General features: G+C 37.0%; 1 protein-coding gene across 1 annotated transcript in view; it reads left to right on the plus strand.

The window, feature by feature from the left end:
- LOC149805747 (uncharacterized) overlaps positions 1-18,282 on the plus strand; it is a 313,385-nt gene that overhangs the window by 95,873 nt on the left and 199,230 nt on the right. The window contains exon 11 of the mRNA XM_089950417.1: positions 1,019-1,230. Coding sequence (XP_089806543.1) covers positions 1,019-1,230 — 212 coding nt within the window. The remainder of the gene's footprint in view (positions 1-1,018; positions 1,231-18,282) is intronic.

Consider the following 18,282-nt stretch of genomic DNA (forward strand, 5'->3'; position numbering starts at 1 on the left):
TCAAGGCTATCTACAGGACCCAGTGTCACAGCATTCAAGTGATAATAGAAAAGATCCAAGTTGGTATGTTGAGGGAGATTCTGCCTCTTCATACCTCTCAAGGACAGAAGGATGACATTTCATTGCAGGCACGCTCATCCTTGATAAAACTGGTTATCCACTCTGTATATCTAGAATTAATCCCAGATGTAGGTATCGATTCAGGGAAAACATGGAACACAATATATATCAATGAACTTGCAGCACCTCTCGGTGTTTGGGCAGTCACAACAAGAATTGCATTTCAGAAAAAATGTTCCCAAGCTGGCAATGTACAGTCTGTGGGATAGAGGTCAGAATTAATGTTCTCCAGCTTTTACCTTTGAGATCTTTCATCCCAGAAGGCTCATCTGGACCTGGTGGGGTCTGTTGCTCTGGCACAACAGGTTAACTTCCCAGGATATTAGGCAACTACCTAAAGATTGGGACTTTGACTGGATTTGTAATAGGTAAAGTTTTCCCTTACAGAAGCCACAACCCAACATATAAAGTCTATCCTCCAGTTGGGTTATCTATCTAAAAGCTGTCTCATATACCTTAGGGAACTGAAGATGGCCTGTCCAGTGTAAGGGGATGTAACTCCCTCCACCTCTCACCTAATCTCCTAAGGTATTATGATCAAGTAACCAATTTGAAGAAGAAACCAATTTTTTCTAGTAAAATATATTTCTTCAATAATACTTACCAATTCATAATACACATACACCCTCACAGCCACCCCATAGTTACATTCATTTTGAGAGCGTGCTTTCTGCTCCAGTAGCAACTGGAGTATTCATGGGATTTGGCACCAGTACATGTATCTAACTGCCACCTTTGTGGGCAGGTAACTTTTACCTTCTTAACTAAATTTTTTAGCCTGTGAGATCTTGATTTGTTAGGTAGTAGTACCAATAGTTCTCCTAAGGTATTATGATGAAGTAAGTATCATTGAAAAAATATATTTTACAAGAAAAATTGGGTTTTCGTGTCATTTAAGTCAACCCTCCAGGAAATGTAGAGAATGTTAGTGTGACCGTTGACCACAACTACCTGCGTCTGGGTTTACACATTACGTGGAGTCCACCATCAGACCTTGGCAGCCAGGGGGATATAGATTACTACATCATACATACAGGAAAGGTAGAACGCAATGAAGCTCCAGTTCCTCCCACATTCCTTGGAACACCAACACCCATGACAGTTAACAAGGTAACTAATACTTACATCATGGTATCTGAGTGCTCAGAAAGCATGTACTCCACCAGTCTGGAAAGAGTGAACCAAATGACAAATCCATAAGTCAGATATGAACTTGCCACAGTATAACATATTTTGAATACAGTGGGCAGTCTGTTATTAGGGCACCCCTTCAATGCAAAGGAAGCAGTCTTATGAAATGGGTGGCCTCTTGTTAGGAAAAATACACCATCTTAGTGTAAAGCAAGGTTGCCTCTAATCAGGGACTGGCCTTTCTTGAGAGGGGTCTCTGAAGTGGGGCCTACTGTATTATTCAAAGACTATTTTTTGAAAATTTCTACCACTTTATTGGGAAGTAACAATAGAGTAATGGAAAAAGTCTGTTAGAATTTGATTGAAGATTAGTGAAGTTACAACAACTTTCATTTGTGCATCTAATATTGTAAAATATTCCTAAGTGTCAGACCTTCAGTAAACTTTTTCATAGTTATATTATATCAAAGCTAAACATCAATTATGTAATGATTAACAAAAACAACATGTCTTGGAATTTGTTCCATTTAAATTTTCATTAAACAACTAACATAATTACCATGTATCATGGAGAGAAAAAATGCTTATGGTTTTCTTGTCTAAAAACTTTTGAACTATAAATATTTGTAGAATAATTTGTCCTAAAACTTTCAAAAAAGACAAATTATCCCCACCTTCCAAGCTGAAGGCTAAACCTAATATGGAAACAATTCTTCAATCTTTGATAGAATGTCCTAAATACATTTAATCTTCAAGTTGCCACTATGTACATGTATCATACAAAATCATTTGAAGTTGTTGATCACTTTTTGAGTTGTACCTTTAATATTTTGACAGCTTGGGTTAGTTTGAAAATCAAGTTGTTCTCTCATCAAGTGATTACATGTTTCATGCATGAGAATGAAACCTCATGAGGTTCAGGCTATTGTTGTTGTAACAAGATTGAAACTCAGTAGGTATGGATTCAACGAAAACATGGAACACATTATAGTATATCAATGAATGTAGGTATGGATTCAATGAAAACATGGAACACAATAGAGTATATCAATGAATGTAGGTATTGATTCAGTGAAAACATGGAAAACGATATAGTATATCAATGAATGTAGGTGTGGATTCACGGAAAACATGGAACACAGTATAGTACGTCACTGAATGTAGGTATGGATTCAACGAAAACATGAAACACAAAATAGTATATCAATGAATGTAGGTATTGATTCAGTGAAAACATGGAAAACGATATAGTATATCAATGAATGTAGGTGTGGATTCACTGAAAACATGGAATACAGTATAGTATGTCACTGAATGTAGGTATTGATTCAGTGAAAACATGGAAAACGATATAGTATATCAATGAATGTAGGTATTGATTCAGTGAAAACATGGAAAACGATATAGTATATCAATGAATGTAGGTGTGGATTCACTGAAAACATGGAACACAGTATAGTATGTCACTGAATGTAGGTGTGTATTCTCTGAAAACATGGAACACAGTATAGTACATCAATGAATGTAGGTGTGGATTCTCTGAAAACATGGAACACAGTATAGTACGTCACTGAATGTAGGTATTGATTCAGTGAAAACATGGAAAACGATATAGTATATCAATGAATGTAGGTGTGGATTCACTGAAAACATGGAACACAGTATAGTATGTCACTGAATGTAGGTGTGGATTCTCTGAAAACATGGAACACAGTATAGTACATCAATGAATGTAGGTATGGATTCAACGAAAACATGGAACACAATATAGTATGTCAATGAATGTCGGTATTGATTCAACGAAAACATGGAACACAATATAGTATGTCAATGAATGTCGGTATTGATTCAATGAAAACATGGAAAACAATATAGTATGTCAATGAATGTAGGTATTGATTCAACGAAAACATGGAACACAATATAGTATGCCAATGAATGTCGGTATTGATTCAATGAAAACATGGAAAACAATATAGTATATCAATGAATGTAGGTATGGAATCAATGAAAACATGGAACACAATATAGTATGTCAATGAATGTAGGTATGGTTTGAATGAAAACATGGAATACAATATAGTATGTCAATGAATGTAGGTATTGATTCAACGAAAATATGGAACACGATATAGTATGTCAATGAATGTAGGTACAGATTCACTGAAAACATGGAACACAGTATAGTACGTCAATGAATGTAGGTATGGATTCACTGAAAACATGGAACACAGTATAGTATGTCCCTAAATGTAGGTACGGATTCACTGAAAACATGGAACACAGTATAGTACGTCAATGAATGTAGGTATGGATTCACTGAAAACATGGAACACAGTATAGTACGTCAATGAATGTAGGTATGGATTCACTGAAAACATGGAACACAGTATAGTATGTCACTAAATGTAGGTACGGATTCACTGAAAACATGGAACACAGTAAAGTACACCAATGAATGTAGGTATGGATTCACTGAAAACATGGAACACAGTATAGTATGTCACTAAATGTAGGTACGGATTCACTGAAAACATGGAACACAGTATAGTACGTCAATGAATGTAGGTATGGATTCACTGAAAACATGGAACACAGTAAAGTACACCAATGAATGTAGGTATGGATTCACTGAAAACATGGAACACAGTATAGTATGTCACTAAATGTAGGTACGGATTCACTGAAAACATGGAACACAGTATAGTACGTCAATGAATGTAGGTATGGATTCACTGAAAACGTGGAACACAGCAAAGTACACCAATGAATGTAGGTATGGATTCACTGAAAACATGGAACACAGTATAGTATGTCACTAAATGTAGGTACGGATTCACTGAAAACATGGAACACAGTATAGTACGTCAATGAATGTAGGTATGGATTCACTGAAAACATGGAACACAGTAAAGTACACCAATGAATGTAGGTATGGATTCACTGAAAACATGGAACACAGTATAGTATGTCACTAAATGTAGGTACGGATTCACTGAAAACATGGAACACAGTATAGTACGTCAATGAATGTAGGTACGGATTAAATGAAAACATGGAACACAATATAGTATGTCAATATGTGAAGTATGAGAGTCTCTAAAACCCCACCATAAATATTATTGCAACAATAAAGGGAAAAAAATGATGGAAAAAAACCCCAAAAGTATTCTATTAGGACCAAGAACTGAGACTCAATGTTGATCATTTTACACAGAACATTAGTATTCCCTCAGAGATTTCATTTAACATGTTTGCTACACATAAACAAGCTATTAGCAAGATATTTAAACCAAAGCTGGAGCCAGACACTCTCACAAATAAATGTTGAATATATGTATACAAAATTCACCTGATTAGGCAATAAGCATGACGAGCTAAATGGTATTGATGTTGTCACATGCAGCTCGTGTAGTTTTGCATTCACCACAAGGAGCTAAATGGTATTGATGTTGTCATATGCAACTCATGTAGTCTTGCATTCACCACATGGCGCTAAATGGTATTGATGTTGTCATATGCAATTCATGTAGTTTTGCATTCACCACAATGAGCTAAATGGTATTGATGTTGTCATATGCAACTCGTGTAGTTTTGCATTCACCACAATGAGCTAAATTGTATTGATGTTGTCATAATGCAACTCGTGTAGTCTTGCATTCACCACAAGGAGCTAAATGGTATTGATGTTGTCATATGCAACTCATGTAGTCTTGCATTCACCACAATGAGCTAAATGGTATTGATGTTGTCATATGCAACTCGTGCAGTCTTGCATTCACCACAATGAGCTAAATTGTATTGATGTTGTCATATGCAACTCATGCAGTTTTGCATTCACCACAATGAGCTAAATGGTATTGATGTTGTCATATGCAACTCGTGCAGTCTTGCATTCACCACAATGAGCTAAATGGTATTGATGTTGTCATATGCAACTCGTGCAGTCTTGCATTCACCACAATGAGCTAAATTGTATTGATGTTGTCATATGCAACTCATGTAGTTTAACATTCACCACAAGGAGCTAAATGGTATTGATGTTGTCATATGCAACTCCTGTAGTCTTGCATTCACCACAATGAGCTAAATGGTATTGATGTTGTCATATGCAACTCATGTAGTTTTGCATTCACCACAAGGAGCTAAATGGTATTGATGTTGTCATATGCAACTCGTGTAGTTTTGCATTCACCACAATGAGCTAAATGGTATTGATGTTGTCATATGCAACTCGTGTAGTTTTGCATTCACCACAAGGAGCTAAATGGTATTGATGTTGTCATATGCAACTCGTGTAGTTTTGCATTCACCACAAGGAGCTAAATGGTATTGATGTTGTCATATGCAACTCATGTAGTTTTGAATTCACTAATGAGCTAAATGGTATTGATGTTGTCATATGCAACTCGTGTAGTTTTGCATTCACCACAATGAGCTAAATGGTATTGATGTTGTCATAATGCAATTCATGTAGTTTTGCATTCACCACAATGAGCTAAATGGTATTGATGTTGTCATATGCAACTCATGTAGTTTTGCATTTACCACAATGAGCTAAATGGTATTGATGTTGTCACATGCAACTCATGTAGTTTTGCATTTACCACAATGGGCTAAATGGTATTGATGTTGTCACATGCAACTCATGTAGTTTTGCATTCACCATAATGTAAATATGTAATCACCTCTATGGCTGTTATAAACTGTTTGTAATACTGTAAATCTTTGCTTTCCCCTATGGCTGTAGTAAACTGTCTGTAATATAAACTCATGCTTACCTCTTTGTCTGTAGTAAACTGCCTGTAATATAGACGCGGCCTGACAAAATCTCTGAATTGTGGCTGCTAGCATTCAGAATGTACATCCTACAAATGCTACAAAGCAAGTGTAAGACCCATGGTTAAAGTACCCATGTACGTCATGACATATGGGTATCTCACTGTGAATGACCTTCAAGATGCAACTATTACTCAGTATTTTGTTTAGTATGGCTGAAAATTAAACTAGTACTTGTTAAACACATTATGCACTACATATAATTGTTCTAATAGTTTCTTGCACTATCCTGTGACAGCTGTATCATGTGCCTTATTGTTCCTTTTGGTGATCTCATTCCATTTTTCCTCCCACTGGCTATATTGGAAGCTATGTCTCATTAGTGAAAGGGCATTTATGCATAGTGGACAATTATATCAGCCCAGCAAATCGTAAGCAACTCATCTTCCTTTTTAAATTGGAAATACAGTAGCAAGTTATATTTGATAGCCATTATGGAGAGGTCCATCAGTCTCCCTCCAAGCTGGTTAAGTCAGCAATGTCATAATAGCAGGTAATATATTAGTGATATTAAAATATAGTTTAATTTGGGAGGTAAAGCTAACTATAATTATGTAATCCTTACCTGCTTTTATTGCTCTGTTCTCTTCCTCTGTGATTTGGTATTGTTCATTCTTGATCCATGTTAAAGAAGGACAATATTCCAGATGAATGATAGTGATTAGGGCATTGGACTGGGACTCTTTTATTATTGTTCTAGACTTCAAGTTTTCACCTGGATTGGGGACTAGAACCAGGCAATAAGATAGCAATGTAATAATAACAAGTAAATAATGGATAATTCAATTTAGTTTTGCTCTCAAAATTTTAATTTGAGAAATCATCATTCCTTCCCCATACTCCTTCAAGGATTTCATGATTCTCAGTTTGCAGAAGAACAGGGATATTGAATTTTCCCATTCATCTGTCTGTCTGTTTATCACTCAGTCCATCAATCCATCTGTCCTGCCATCTGTTCATAGCTTTGCTTGTTATTGCTTTTCACACAATAATTCTTGGAGGAATTTGCTGAAACTTAGTTCATTAGATATGTGGTTGGTGTAGATGGTAATAAGTTTTTGCAATTTTTGTCATATTGTTAGAAATTTCTTGAAATATTTTTGGGGAAAAAACCCATGTATTTTGAGAAGTCATTTTGTCTTTGCTTCATCTAAACAGTTTGAAGGGTTTTATTCAACTTTTGTGGGTTTAATAAGTGGTTGTCAAGATGTTTCATCATTTTGTTCTGCCTGAGTTTTGACTAATGTTCAATCCAAATTGCAGACAAAAGGTTATTTTGAGAATTCAAGTTGGGTAGAAGTTTGTCATCAGTTCTCCATCCATGATGGTCTTGGAATCTTGGGATGTTGCAGTTTTGTAGACTTAACAGGCGTTTTGTGTTGATTTGAAACAATTTTGAAATACATTATTCCTATCTCATTTCACATCATTTTTTTTAAAATTGTTGAAAAATAGGACTGTTTTAACAAATAAAAAAGAACATAATTCAATTTTGTAACATACATTTTCTCACTTTATTGCCCAGAAACTGGCAAATAAAACTAATTAATACAATCACTTTTGAAGACCTAACTACACAAGTACATTGACTTTTATATATCATTCCTGCCCCCTGTTTTAGTACAATTTTCAAAGCTTCTCATCAGTTGAGATTTGACAAGAAGGTGGTCTAAATAGGTGTATCCACTGTATTTGCTCATAGTACTCCAGGCAAGAACAATCATTTTTGTTAGAGGTAAAGATAGTGCAAAGGATGCAGTGCAAAGGATGCAAATTCATTTATAGTTTTAAAGTTTAACCCATGGAAACCTGTTAATTTTGCAAAAAGGGTAGAGGAATACTTCAGTAGTGGAACCATTCCATGAGTTCTCACCTCTACCCCCCAATGACAGACTTCGTCCATAAGCGACCCATCATGGTGATCACTTTTTATTTTGCCCTAAGGGTGGTGTAAACATTTTATACAAGACAGTCATGAAGGATAGAGTCTATCTGCATGGAAGTGCCCCAAAGGGTTTCCAAGAAGACCAAAATGCCAGCATTTCCCACTACATGTACTTGTGAAAACAAAACCCTGCAGAGTGTACTACATCAGGTAATAATAATAATGAGGACTTTGTATAGCACCTAATCTTTAGAAGCTCTAAGCACTTTACAACATTAGACAACACCTATAAGATGAAAAACATATAATAATATTATTACAAAAACAAACACCATGAAATTAGATAAAACATTAAAAAATAAAAAACATGCTGAGAATATTTCAGGTAGGAAACATTATTAGGTCTTTAAGTTTGTTCTTGCAGTCAAAATAAGTGAGTTTTGATAGCCCTCTTGAATGTGATAACTGTGTCTTTGTGTCTAAGTTCAGTGGGCAATTCATTCCACATTGCTGGGCCCTGGTATGCAAAAGAACACTGTCCATGTGACTTTGTTTTCATAGTGGGAATAATGAGTATATATTATCAGAAGAGGAGCGTAAGTATCTTGCTGGTGTGTACACATGGGTGAGGTCAGATAGGTATGTTGGACTAGAGTCAGACAGTGAAATGCAGCACAGAGAACAAATTTTGTGTTTGAGTCTGGATCGAATGGATAGCCAGTGTAGGGTACAGAGCAGCAGGGAGGTGTGCTCTGATCGTGGTACTCTAAGTATGATCCGAGCAGCTGTGTTTTGAACTTTTTGAAGTTTCTGAAGTAGATATTGAGATGAACCAGGTAAGCCTATGGTTGATCATTATGATCAATATACACACTGTGTTATAATGTTTCAATTGATAAGCCATTGTCTGTGTGTAGATTATTTGGTTTTCTCTGTAAATTTGCATTGTTTCTTTTTTGTGCTCATAACTGTCTGCAGTTTTCCATTTGTGCCCGAATTGTTTCAAACTCAGCTACACTGATTATTTTATCTGAAATTGCAGCCGAGTACAATTTACTGATGGTATTGAGACTGCTTTGTGTGGCCGCAAGCAATTCAGAATGTACATGTATTTGGAAATGTATTCACATGGAAATTAATTTGCTAGCATCAACAGAGACCCAGTTACCATTGATATAGTACTAACTATAATACCAATTGATGTACCTACAATGGTTGATATTGTCATGATTCCATTCACATCTACAATGGTTGATGTTGTCATGATTCCATTCACATCTACAATGGTTGATGTTGTCATGATTCCATTCACATCTACAATGGTTGATATTGTCATGATTCCATTCACATCTACAATGGTTGATGTTGTCATGATTCCATTCACACCAAGACCAACAGTTGTGGCTGCAGCAAGACTGCAAATAGCATCTACAACCAAATAAGCAATATTTGTATTTCATGATCAGCATTGCACTCTTAGTGATTTCATTTCACAGTGTTATTCCACTTGAATAAGTTTTCATGAACAGTAAGACTTAAGGGTCAGTCATAATTCTTTTATCAATAATACAATTGCATATTTCAATTGCATGACCAGCACACCGTGTCTGGACTCATCACATGCAGGCATGATATGCCATGCACTTCTCACCAATTATTTTTTAATGGCACAAATGTCATGCAGTTATATATAAAAAAAGCCCTGCCTCAGAAATACTTCAATCTTCAGTGAGGGTGCATTCTGATGGTTTGGAACCACTCTCATACAAAAACAACAAATAATGTTTGGCACCTCTCTCATACAAAAATGTACCAATTATGCCAGAAACATTTACACCATCTGATCGTCTTTACCCATAACTGTTACCTAAACAAGTGCATCCTTGTTGAATAACAACTGAGACCTTTCTTTTCTTAGTTGAGTCAATGTTGGTTTAAAATATTCAATGGTAAATGTAACTGATGATCAATGAATGCCACTTTGCCATTGCCTGGACTGCTTTTGGAGCTTCTGGACTTTGGCATTGATTCCAAACTGACCTTGAGTAGGTTGTGGTACATTAGGGTGACTTCAAATGGCAATTTCTACTTGACCCTTTACAGAATTATATGACAGTTCATACAAGGGTTTGGTAACACCACTTTGATATAGATATTCCTTGAGAAGTGGAGCAAAATTGCTGTCAATATTAACATCCATTGCCAGTTGGTCCAGTACCAATCAGTAAATGCAATCACATCACTCTGGTCAGGTTCCATTACTTACATACAATGATAGTTGTTGTTCTTGTTGTTATAGGGTTTAGTGCCATTTTTCAGTACAAGATAGGATACACATGGTGGCCAGCAGAAATGATGGAGGAAGAAGCTAGAAAAACCCCGGAAAGAAGCATTGACCCACGAGAAGCTACTGGCAGGCTTTCTCACATAGCCACACTGACTGGTCCTGAGCAAAACATTTGTAATTAGCACCACAGAGAGCAACCTGTGCATGAAAATACATACAGTATCAATAACTGCCTGAACAACTCTGAGTGTTCCAGTGAGAAGTTGGTTACAATGTTTGAAAGCCTTGTTGAGAAATCACCAGACGTGTCTCAATGTTTTGATGCTTGTCCATATATGACCACAAACTGTGATAATGCATGTGCAATATGAGTGACTAGTGCTTAGTTAAGCTGAATTACTGAAGTTCCCTGATGGTCGTTTAACCATAATGAAACTTCAGTCATCCTATAGTGTCAAATGTTCTCTTACTGTGCTCTTGACTATTATCTTGACTTAAATTTTGATATGCCACAAACACATGGTTTGGCACAGTAAGACCATGTTGGGTACTTAATTGCAAGGTAAATTGCCCCATAATACCAGTTGGTGGTTGTGTGTCTGTGGTATGTACAAGAAATGACAATGTTGAAGTGGTTCCCTAATGCATAAATGATAACAAATGTGATTCTCAGTGAAGGGGTTAAAACAATGATTCACAAAGTTAGTGTATCTAATACTACTTTAGCAGCAGCACCTCCCATATGCCAAACTGCATCATTGGAGTTGTTTTTATGAAACAACTTAAGTTACTGTATGTTTCTCTCCAAAGATAACATTGTGAATGATCTCTACAAAATCCAAAGATGTGACTGAGGGCAGTTGTGCACAAAAACCTCAGTGAATCATCAATGAGTTGTAACCGATGCTATCTGTCCAATGTTTAAAGTCAGGTTGAGGCTTGTCAAAATGGCGGCATGAGCAGCAGCTTGTAGCTCATTATAATCAAGATGAACTACAAGGGTTGTGTATAGTCTATGATCTGCATTATTAGTTACATATTTCAACCTTCTTTGATGATAATACTCGTGTTGCTAATCGTTGTATTCGATCTTGAAGCGTCTGATCTGCCTGCAACCCCAGTTGTTTTAATTGATCCAAAGTGGCATTTTTAATATTGTCTACAGCTCTCATTGCAACTTGCCTAGCAGTGGGGGGATCACATAATCATGAGGCTGAGATTCTTTTTGGTGCACTCGCAAATAATCATGAACAACATAACCGAGCCCAGTTCCATAATATGTCATTTACACAGCTTTTTTAGCATTTTTAACATGAACATGTTTTACATGTCCATGCATGATTCTACTTGTTATTGTTATTATTATTGTTAAACATCAGGTTAATCTCTAATGTTCAGTTGTATCATCAATGTTACACCATGGAGATCAAGCATGTGCCCATCTTGATCCACAAGGGAAAAGCAAATGTGTGTGTCAACCAGTTATTAAGACATGGTAGATACATAGGTTCTGTGGGCATAATCAATATCAAATCACCAGGTTCCATAGTTAGTGAAAACCCAAACAGTATGTAACCCTGAACAACTGTCATTTCAGGCCTACTGTCATAACTACCACTTTATGGCATCACAAGTTACATTGATCTTTGTCACTGAGGTAATTCTCACAATGTCTGCCAAATATCTCATCATTAACTGAGGTAATATTGTACATACCAGAGGGAAGTTCAATAGTATACCATGTGGCACCATTATCTCATGAAAACACAAATGTGTTATTTCACACAGCACATTCACCATCTTAACCATTTACGAACTCTGTGTCGTTGTAATATACGTCATGAATATCTTCAACTAGTTCATGCATCAAAGCATAATATGTGTCTCTGTCCATATGTTAGTGTGCAATATGTGTCTCTGTCCATACGTTAGTGTGCAATATGTGTCTCTGTCCATACGTTAGTGTGCAATATGTGTCTCTGTCCATACATTAGTGTGCAATATGTGTCTCTGTCCAAAAGTTAGTGTGCAATATGTGTCTGTGTCCATACGTTAGTGTGCAATATGTGTCTCTGTCCATACGTTAGTGTGCAATATGTGTCTCTGTCCATACGTTAGTGTGCAATATGTGTCTCTGTCCATACGTTAGTGTGCAATATGTGTCTCTGTCCATACGTTAGTGTGCAATATGTGTCTCTGTCCATACATTAGTGTGCAATATGTGTTTCTGTCCATGCGTTAGTGTGCAACTTGATACTGCCTCATTAATGACTTCGGGTGCATTTTTCCACGCACAAACTGATCCCACAAATATTTCCAATCAATAAGCAAAATTATTAGGGTCTTTCAGTCCACCAAGACAATTCCTTCTTTTCATGGATAATCTTTCCATGGATAATCTTTATACCCTTTTACTTGTTCATCTACCCATTTGTCACATTCTTCTGTTGTCATGGAAGAATAATCATGTTTAGGTTGTTGATCTAATCACTTTGTATGTTTTTCCAAATTTGCTTGTAATTCAGCAAACTCTGCTATAGACATACCTAGATCTTCTGCCGTGAATAAATGATGTTTATCCATTTACCTGTGAAATTCATCTTCTTTTTGTGCAATTTTTTTAAAACTAACTCTTCACTTTATGGTTCTACATGTCCACAGTTGGGTTGTTGCTTCATTGCAGGTTTGGTCAGACAGCTTCCATTTTGGGGTTTTGCTGATGGAGGCACAGGTGCAACATGTTCTTGGTAGAACCATTTTATTTGTTTGTCTAGCCACTGTGACTCTTTTTCTTTTGTGTTAAACTCAGGTGATTGTTAGAATAGCCAGCTCATAAATTCCTGAAATTTATGTTCTTTTTCTTCTTGTGGTCAGCCGCACACTAAGTCCAATGAATATTTACAGGACCATCCACATAAATGCCATGAAATATCATCAGCACGTTACAGTTGTCACGAATCAGTTTAGACATACTATTGAGTCAAATAGATGATGTCTGTGTTTTTGTGCTGTCCTCATGATGTTGTTGTTGTTGTGGGGTTTAACGCCATTTTTCAGCACGATAGGCTATACATGGCGGCCAGTATTAATGGTGGAGGAAGAACCCGGAAAACCCCGGAAAGAACCACCGACCCACGAGAAGCTACTGGCAAGCTTTCTCACATGCCCACATTGGCTGTCCTCATGAAAATATTTATGTGAGATTGAAATTGTCAATGGTGGGGGCTTTGTCACTGGTGGAAAAGGAATCAACAGTGGATGACAACATTATCTTAGAAATTACAACTTCTCACTGCTTTTCGAACATCTCCAAATACTTCATACCAAGGCTGTTCATCAGCTGATGGTGCAATCACATACAACTCATCTCATGTTTAAAGCCATCATAAAAGCATATTCAGCAGCAGTTGTGTTTTTCCTGGTCCAGCATAGCTATTGATCAGTGCATGAACCGAATTTGGAAACAAGGTTCCATCACCATGCTTGGATGGTTTAGATGTTGCTTGTGCAGAAAAGTCAATGGCAGAAATATCTGCAAAGTTTCTTTTTCATGATGCCATTGAGTAATAGGATTGGTGTATACAATACAATCATGTCTTCATATTCTGTGCAGTACTGTGGCAAAACACATACTGTAAATCCAACTTGAGTTAAAATATGTAATAGACGAGCAGCAATTACTTGAACTTATGTTCGACGTGGAGCAAAGAATTTCACATTTGTGACAAACAAGGGTTTTTGTTAAAAAGTTGGTGGCAGTGATATCATGAACAAAGTTACCAGGAATACCATGTAGTATTTGTCCCAGTAAAAAGCATCCTCCTCAATACAATTACTGTGGATCTAGTATGCACCAGGATATATGACTCAACCCCAACAACTACCGTGCAGAACCTGGTGAAGCACCTATCAACCGCATTGATGCTGCATGTTACCAATATGACCTTACATACCAAAGATCAAAATATATCCATGGACGTCAATGGGTCAATGTGGATCTGGTCCTTGACTCAATTAATCCAACACTGGGAGAGAATGAGCCACACAATGGGTCATCAAAAGAGGCATGAAAGCCAAGATTGCACTAGTAGGCTCTGCCTCCTCTGGACAAAAGTCCACTCATTAAAAGTAAAAACTGATAACAATTAATATAAACAAACACTAAATGGACACAATAAAGGCAGACGTTATCCAAAATATTCTACAGACTACGCAGGTATTAGAGAGGTGAAGCTGCTGTAGAACAGTTAGCCAGTGCAGTGCAGCTAAGGTAGTTCATTGGATTCCTTGAGCATTGTTGGCCAAAGAAGCACCGAGACAAATTTACTTACCATCACCAAGAAATGATTAGCTGGTGCAAAAAACATCAAAAGATTCTGCAAGTGTCTCAAATGCACTGAAGCATATTTATGTACAAGGACCACTCACATGGCCACAATGGTTACAAGTGGACCTGACAAAGAATTTCTCGGATCTGTGGCTATGATGCTGACCAAACACCATATGCAAGTACATGTTGGGCTTGTCAGTGTACATCATGACCAAGCTATTGTGGAGTGATTTAATCACACTCTTGCAGAACAGTTATTCAGTTATAGTACACAAAGGAATCACAACTTCCATTTATCATAAAAGCATTGAACAATGAAGTCACACTCAAGACAGGATTAAAAGCATCCAATGTGATTTGACAAAAGACTGCTACTGTTATTCAGATAATGGTTCCACAGCCATCACCATCACAACCATTTGGAGAATGGTTTGTTCATTATTTGTATGCACCTTGAGAGTTAGAAGGTGGACAACATGGTCCATATATGCATTCACCTTTTTGGAACAGATTGATACTTCACAACAACCAACATGCTACCAATAGTGGCCATCATCACCTGGTGACCCAAAGCCTCCCAACTGTGCATGTATGTAAGAAGAATTGCAAGTCATTCTAGTGAATACAGAACTGCCACCAGGATTAGTTTTGACATGTTGATCATTGAATGAATCAGCATCAATCAGCACTATGACCAAATGCTTAAGTGGTGATTCCATCACTTGATATCAAGCAAGGATAAACGTTTGTGCATTGGTATACACCCATTCTTGGATGGGATCATATCTGCAGCATGTGTGAATTTATGATGGTCATGAAAATATTCAAGTTACAGTTTGTGTTTGAGATCTTTCTTTACACTCACCTTTTTAATATTCTTAGGTTCAATTAATATAGAATATTTTTGGGGGTCACAGTCCCACATACTCTTTAGCTAGTTTACCTGAGCGTTTGTCTATGAATTTGTGAACAACCTTTTTTCTTTTATTAGCGTTACTATACAATGGAAGTTCTTTCAGATAATCACTGGTATCAAATTCATTGACCAGACTTGGTTGTGCCATATCCATGTACACATCATCTGTGGAGATATGCATCAGCAACGAGTCAGTATTGATGTTCAATATCTTGACCTGATCCTGATAGTTTTTTCTTGTCATAGTAAAACTCATGCATGAGTAGTTTCAACTAATCCAGCATGGATAAACCCACATAGATTGGTTTTGTTGGCTTGAGTTTTGATTTTTTTTTTACTGTTAACAGCAACAAGGCCACCATCTGGATTCAAAGGTTGGATCAGCAATGAGCCTTCAAAGTTTGTCTTGCTCACTATTACAGACAATATCAACTCAGATTTGAATGCACAGATTTTTCATTGTTTTCCCAAACATGGCATTGGTGGCCTTTGTATGTTGGTCCATATTCATAAAAAAGTACAGGACCATCCAAGCTTGTTATTGAAATCCAGTTAATGAATTTTGGTTACATGGATACCCACATGCAAATAGAACTGCAGCTTTTGCATGTGCAGTTCATAGTTGTGTTTGGTCCAAAGGCTTGGTACCAGTTTGGTGCATTCAGTGTATTTGCAACTGGGCACATCAATGATTGTTCACTAATACAGGGACAACCATGAACCATTCACAAACAGTGCCTCTGGGGCCAGTGGATAATCAGTGTGCATCTCATGTAAATGCTCAAGATATTCAAGATCAGCTTCAAAAAAGTATCTGTATCACCATGGATGTTTGTATCCTGGATGTGTTTTTGTAGATCAGTGTGTGAAAGATCGATCCACTGAAATCAACCAACCTGAATTGGCTGCATCATGTCCCACCATAAGGGTTATTGGTATTTTGATACATGATGTTACTGTTGGGGTCAGTAGTGTCATATCCATCCACATTTGGGTTTTTGGCACAATTGTATCTGTAACTTGACATGAATAATCCACCACAAAGTGACTGCTTCATAAACAGATTTTAGTCAGTGCCAGTCAGTGATTCCAGCTCAATTCTTGTTTTGGACAACAATGCATCCCATCCCATCTCCAGTGACAAGAAGTAATGGGCTTGTACATGTGTATCATACTTGTACACATGCATTGCAATATCACAAAATTTCTCAAACACATCTGTGAGCAACAACACATCAGTGCACAAATACATATGATAGTTGCCCAGGTTTTTGCACTCTGATGCTGACCAAACTTTCTTTGCATTTTCATAATTTTCTTCTGAAATATCTTCATATCACAATGATAAATAGAATGCTTCATTAGGTGACAGCTGAGTTTCACCTTTTTGCATGAGACTGTCCGCATTGGTTGGAGAGTATCAACAAGTCATTTTGAAATTTTCCTCAACTGTGTTTAGAGTGCTGTTGCTCTTGGCATGACAAAGGACCGGCAATTGTGTGTCGCCATCACATCAAACTACATAATAACAAAACTGGCATGGAATTTGTTCAGCAATTTGTCTGATCAATGTTGGATATTTGTGTGATTGTTACCATGTGTGAAAGCAGAGCTTTTTACTAGAACATTCAGACATTCAAAATCCGCGTAAATGATATTATGGTACTTTTGTCTTTCATTGTACTGCTGTAAATTTGACAGTGTTTTCCCCAGGCTCAGGCATAATTTTGTGTAGTGGTTTTTCACAGATACCACCACCATGAAAATTATGACTGGTAAACAGTTCTTGAGTCATAAATATATGCATGCAACGTCTGCATGGATATTTTTGACCCTTGTATGTGCTGTGATGGTTTAGCAGCTGAGTAAGATTCTTTATCCATACATAGTGTGATGTCAATTCTGATTCTTTCATTGAACTCAGAAAAAAACAAATCTCTCTGGGTTTGACCATTTTGTCCATGTGGAGACAGTGCCAGCAGATGAAGGCTATTGACATAACTGAACACATTAACAATGATACTTGGGTTAAATGTTTCAGATTTGTTTGGTGTGGCTTTGGTAACCTGCACAGTAAATTCAATATCACCAAAGTTGTGTTCACCCAGGTGTAACTGATATTTTCAGGCAAGTCTTGATTGTCATTGACAGAATATATTTCAGACAAAATTGACCATTTAAAACATTTGTTGTCGAAGTTTTTTACATTTATAACTGACCTTGGAAGGATTCAGTGTGATGTTGGTATGTAACTAGATCTATGAAACGGCTGATATGGTAAGAGATGAACCTCTACTTGCAGAATCCATCCTGACCTTGTATTGGTGTATTTCTCCAACATTTCAATAATCTTTTCAATGCCTCTGCCAATTTCATCATTGATAGCACTGCTGTCATTGCAGTTTAGGATTAAGTGGGCACCACCATGAATCCATGGTGTAGTAGCTTTAAATCCATCCTTGTCATGACTATGTGGCATAACCAGATGGGCACTAAGAACAATATCTACTTTGACCCCAGCATGACCAAAGTTTTGTAACAATGTTACAATTCCAGGAATCATACTTGTCAATAGTTGCCTGGCTTCTTTGCCTGGTGTGTATGTGGGTGAGATAAGGTTCCCATGATTTTCCAACTTTCCACTATGTTTATGGAATTTGAATTCTGGTACTTGTGATTCCTGTGTTTTTGCATGAATGCACTCAGTCACATCAGTAGTTTTTGTTCCTCCTCAGTATGAAGATCATTTTTTTTCATACTCGCATCAAGGATGT

This window comes from Sinohyriopsis cumingii, chromosome 2 (assembly GCF_028554795.1).
Source record: "Sinohyriopsis cumingii isolate HCF-2022 chromosome 2, ASM2855479v2, whole genome shotgun sequence".
In the NCBI taxonomy this organism is placed as follows: Eukaryota; Metazoa; Mollusca; class Bivalvia; order Unionida; family Unionidae; genus Sinohyriopsis; species Sinohyriopsis cumingii.